General features: G+C 46.9%; 1 protein-coding gene across 1 annotated transcript; it reads left to right on the top strand.

The window, feature by feature from the left end:
- The first annotated feature begins 1029 nt into the window (after nt 1-1029).
- Nucleotides 1030-2427, top strand: LOC123399393 (aquaporin PIP2-6). The gene is made up of 3 exons (XM_045093810.1): nt 1030-1723; nt 1816-1956; nt 2080-2427. Exons 1-3 carry the CDS (start codon nt 1115-1117, stop codon nt 2188-2190), a joined length of 861 nt encoding a protein of 286 aa, XP_044949745.1. The 5' UTR covers nt 1030-1114; the 3' UTR covers nt 2191-2427.
- The last annotated feature ends 2793 nt before the right edge of the window (nt 2428-5220 follow it).

The following is a 5220-nucleotide window of genomic DNA, read 5'->3' as shown; positions in this document are numbered from 1 at the left end:
TAGTAGCGCGATCGTAAGCAAATTAGCGAAGGTGTGTATGACGGCCTTATAGCGAAGTTGATCATACGGGAGTGCAGCGATGATTTGTAAATAGGTCAAGTCACCTCGATGGAGCACAGAACAAGTTGTCAATCAGTGGCGGAGACAGGGGGTGCCAGCCAGGGCCCTAGCCCCCCCTAACATTAGTGATTTAAGCCAAGAATGAGTAGTAATAGTTATTTTGTATGTGCTAAAATGGTGTTTTTTTGATGGATTGGCCCTCCCCGATAAGGTTTAACTCTACTTGGCCCCCCTTGTCCTAATTTTCTTGCTCCGCCATTGTTGTCAATCAACCCATTGTGTAAGGGTGGGTTTTCTTGGTTGTTGGGCCACACAAGGCAGGATCCGACCATGATCGTTTTCTTTGTTTGAGTTTTGGGTAATGTTATCATTTGAGCATCAAGGATTGTGATGAAGTACCATGATATGTGGGCTCATCTTATTATGATGACAATCAATGAAGAAGTGAGGATATTCAATGGGTTTTAGCCAACAAGGGAAAGTAGATGATTGGTCATAAGTTTCGATGTATCAAATTTAAGTTTGGCTGGCAGCTACAAAAAATTCCCTAAAAATAGCAAGACATCATGAGTAAACACAAAAAAATCTGGCGGCCAGAATCGTCCGGGATATGAAACCGGAGGGCTAAGAACGTTGCAGTGTGAGAGGGTTAAAAGGAGCCTAGCTGTAAATCCCTACACAAATAAATGATTATTCAGGGGAAATAAACGTTGGAAATTGACTGGACGATCCCATCTAGATCTAGCTATGGCCAGAAGAGAATATTGAAGTATGAACACGCGTCAACGCCAGAAAAGGAAACGCCCTCTATGTATACAGGCTGGTCACGTCAACTTTCCAAAATTAAGCATTTCAAGAAAAAACTTTCCAAAACTAAGGAAATGCATGCCAACTTAAACCTTCCTCTTGTCCCCAATGGGCTAAACCCCCCTATAAATACCGCCGGTCATGACCAGAGACCTCAACACAAACACAAGAGTTAAGTTATTACCTGCCAAGTAGCCTTTGCATCCATCCTAGCTAGAGCTCTAAGAAAAGGACAGATTAGGTTAAAATGGGCAAAGAGGTGGACGTGTCTGCCCTCGAGGCCGGCGGCGCCCGGGACTACTCCGACCCTCCACCGGCGCCTCTTGTGGACGTCGATGAGCTGGGCAGGTGGTCTCTGTACCGCGCGGTGATCGCGGAGTTCGTGGCCACGCTGCTCTTCCTCTACATCACGGTGTCCACCGTCATCGGGTACAAGCACCAGACGGACGCGTCGGCCTCGGGCCCCGACGCGGCGTGCGGCGGGGTGGGCGTCCTCGGCATCGCGTGGGCGTTCGGGGGCATGATCTTCGTCCTCGTCTACTGCACCGCCGGCATCTCCGGCGGCCACATCAACCCGGCCGTGACGTTCGGCCTCTTCCTGGCGCGCAGGGTGTCCCTGGTGCGCGCGCTGCTCTACATGGCCGCGCAGTGCCTCGGCGCCGTCTGTGGCGTCGGGCTCGTCAGGGGGTTCCAGAGCGGGCTCTACGCGCGCCACGGCGGCGGCGCGAACGAGGTCGGGGCCGGGTACTCGGTCGGCACGGGGCTCGCCGCGGAGATCGTCGGTACCTTCGTGCTCGTCTACACCGTCTTCTCCGCCACCGACTCCAAGCGCAACGCTCGTGACTCCCACGTCCCGGTAACCCCACAAACCCCGTCTGTGATGATGAACCCTTTCTTCTATCGTCATGGCAAAGTACACTCGTTTTGACTTGGTGTTGATGAATGAAGATGTTGGCGCCGCTGCCGATCGGGTTCGCGGTGTTCATGGTGCACCTGGCCACCATCCCGATCACCGGGACGGGGATCAACCCGGCGAGGAGCCTCGGTGCCGCCGTCATCTACAACGGCGACAAGGCCTGGAGCGATCAGGTAAATGCTTGGTGCCAGCTGAGCGAAATTATGGAATTTAGTGTCCAACTTGATTGTTGCCTGAACTGACAAGTGCATTGTTGCCTGAACTGACAAGTGCATTGTTGCTCATCTGTGACGCAGTGGATCTTCTGGGTGGGGCCGTTCATCGGCGCGGCGATCGCAGCGCTCTACCACCAGACCATCCTCCGCGCGAGCGCCAGGGGCTATGGCTCCTTCCGGAGCAACGCCTAGCTAGCTCGCCCAGCCATCCGCACCAAAACTTGGCCTCTTTCTCCTTGGGAGTAGTAATATTTTCAGTCCACTGTGAAGTCTGCAGTGTGCCGGACCAGCCAAAGTGAAGTGTCCGTGTGTGTTTGTGCGCCAGGTTGAAGCAGTTGTAACCTGGCATGTCTACATTTTGGTTCAAGGTACCAATCAATAAATTCAGATGAAGAATCCAAGTGATGAGAAAGACAAATTCAGTTGTTTGATTGGTTTTGTTTTTTGAGAGAATGTCACGTACGCTTTATTGATCATCAAGGATAATTGGCACTCACTCTTGTTTGATTGGTTTTCTGGACAATCCTGTCGGATTAGATCGTTTTGTGTTACACTGCCTGTTTTGGGCCAACAAAAATTCTAAAAATAAAAGTGCCAAAAAATAACAATTTTTATTCAGTTTTAAATTGGGGCGACGCTAGACGCCGGCCGACCTGCCCAATTTTCGGCATGTCAACTAGCAGCCATCTAATCGATTACGCGGAGTTGTCAGATTTGCTGTCTTCCTCCACTAATCCACAACGAGCGAGCTCCATCTCTCCTCCGAGACGACCATACGCATGGAAAAAAAACCCTCGCCTTTGCCACACACGCGACTTCAACCCGTGGGCGGTTCCGGCAAGGCCAACAGCCGTCGGCCGCGGGCCAATAGCTCCTGACTATGGTGCGACATATTTAAACGCTCGTTAGTTGTTAAGGAGTTGGATCCATCATTTGTTCACGTAAACGCGAGACCCATCATTTATCCATGTAAGCACGGAACCCATCTCTTCACAGCTAGAAGAGATGAGCCCTCGTGCCCACCGTCGTCGCTCATTGCTTTCCCTTTCCCTCTTCTTCGATGACCTAGCGCAGATGTTTATCTTTTCCGTCACACTTCTAAAATGACGACAATATGGCCACTGCTGCTCACAAGGTGCCTTCACTGCCTACATCGAGAGCTTCTTAAACGGTGGGTCCGTAAGACTGATGATAATGGTAATCTTGGGTGCAAATTTATGAAATGCTTGAGCAAAACAATGGCAGGAAGGGATGACAAGGTTAGATCTCAGTTCTTAGCCTGTTTTTTTTCTGTCGTTTGCTTTGATTTTTTTTTTCATATTTCGTTTTCTCTCGTCGAATTTGGGATTTAGGGTTAATGTTGTTGTTTTTAGATCCTGAAGAAAGGTATCCATTTCGAGTGGATGGATGATTATATTGAGAGGATTTAGTTTGAGGGCTAGAATGATTCAAGCTGGGCCGCAACCTGGGAGCTCAATTTGGGCGGGGTGCCGGCGATTGCTGTGGAGAATTTGGGGAGCTCGAACAAAGAGGCGGGCATAATCCCGCCGATGGCGAGGTATGCACGGAATGCTGAATTGCACGCGGAGCCCGAATTGAACGAGGAACTGAAGAAGATCAAGAAACATCTAATGCAGACGGTCGATTTACAGAAGCAAGCAAATATCATGGCAGGGGGTTCAATTGTTGTATCATTGCTCTGTTTTTCTTTTACTTGTTGTTCATTCGTCATTAGAGTGGGCATTTAGGCATGTCAGGGCAGAGGACATGGTCTATGCGCTATGCCAAGTTCATGTAACTGAATCGAAGCATTAATTTGGAAAATTATTTAGTGTTCATGCCCTTGTTTTTGTTCTTCATTTAACAAAGTGAACACCCAAATTTAGTTTGTAGTATAAAAATCAGGGCTGCCGAATAGATGTTGGACAGTGAGAAAATAACCAGGTCCGAAGATAAACCAGCCCACTCGCATAGGGACACGGACCCTTATTTATAGCATAGAGGCACCTATGTTTAGCGAAAAATGCTTGCACTAAAATATCTAAATAAAATTTTGCTTCGGCAAATAAACCTTTAACAAACATATACGTCTTTACTTCTTTTTTACTTTGACCAAATTTTCACGGAATAATGTAAATCAAAATGCAGCAAAATGCAAAGCGTTATCACATGTTTTACTTGTCTTAACTCAAACAAAAACTTTTCTTTTTTTAACCTTTGAAAAATAATACTTCTTTTAAGTGTTGAATGGTTCATGGAAATATTTGTTACTGCTATAATATTATTTGTTTTAATTTCTACTTGTCTTTATTATGTACTTCATAGAATGCAAAGGATAATACTCGTTCGTACAACATATGAAACATATTAAAAAAATACTTGTCCACTATTGTTTTTTGATTGTATTTATGCATGTCTACGGTTTCATGAATTAAATGTGTTGCATGCTTACATGAATTAAATTAATTGCATGTCCATGGTTGCATGTTCTAGTTGCATCCTTGGTAACTTGTTTTTTTCCAAAAGTCATTGAAGAGTATACTTTCTCAACTCTAGTTGTAGCTACTAGTTGGATTAGAACCAATTTAAGAAGCTCTTGGCGCTAGCTAGTGGAATCTTCTTTTTATTAGTAACACATATGTAAGTGCACCTAGTGTCCCTTAGTGATTTTGATGGTTTGAAGACTTATAGGTTAAGAGACTGATAAGTTTGCAAGTGTACACACGCTCTATAAGTCGGTGAGGAGTTTGAGTTATTCGATGAACACTAGTAGAAAAAGGCCCATTTGTCCCGGTTCCACAAGCCCATTAGCCCCGGTTCTGAAACCGGGACTAAAGGGTCGGGACTGAAGGCCCAAACCTTTAGTCCCGGTTGGCTTACGAACCAGGCCCAAAGGGTCTCCACGTGGCCGCTTCGGGGAGCACAGGGAGGAGGGCCTTTAGTCCTCGTTGGTCACACCAACCGGGACCAAATGGCATCCGCGCGTCAGCATCTGGCCAGAGCTGGTTTTTTTTGAATGGGAGGGGGGTTGGGGGCTTTTTGGAGGGTTAATTTAGTGGTTTCATATTATGTTAGCTACCTAATAAAGAGAAGTGTCCACTACTAGAGAAAAGTCTAGTAGTAGCGCGGGTAAGACGCGCTACTTCTAAGACATATAGTTGTAGCGTGTATCAATACCAGCGCTACTGATAAGACAACTATTAGCAGCGTTCTTGCAAACCC

The sequence above is a fragment of the Hordeum vulgare genome, chromosome 5H (genome assembly GCF_904849725.1).
Source record: "Hordeum vulgare subsp. vulgare chromosome 5H, MorexV3_pseudomolecules_assembly, whole genome shotgun sequence".
Lineage (NCBI taxonomy): Eukaryota > Viridiplantae > Streptophyta > Magnoliopsida > Poales > Poaceae > Hordeum > Hordeum vulgare.
This window is presented reverse-complemented; position numbering and strand designations above follow the sequence as displayed.

Coding starts and splice junctions, on each gene's coding strand:
- LOC123399393 (XM_045093810.1), top strand. CDS start 1,115: ATGGGCAAAGAGGTGGACGTGTCTGCCCTCGAGGCCGGCGGCGCCCGG. Junction 1,724..1,815: donor CTCGTGACTCCCACGTCCCG/GTAACCCCACAA, acceptor TGATGAATGAAG/ATGTTGGCGCCGCTGCCGAT. Junction 1,957..2,079: donor ACAAGGCCTGGAGCGATCAG/GTAAATGCTTGG, acceptor TCTGTGACGCAG/TGGATCTTCTGGGTGGGGCC.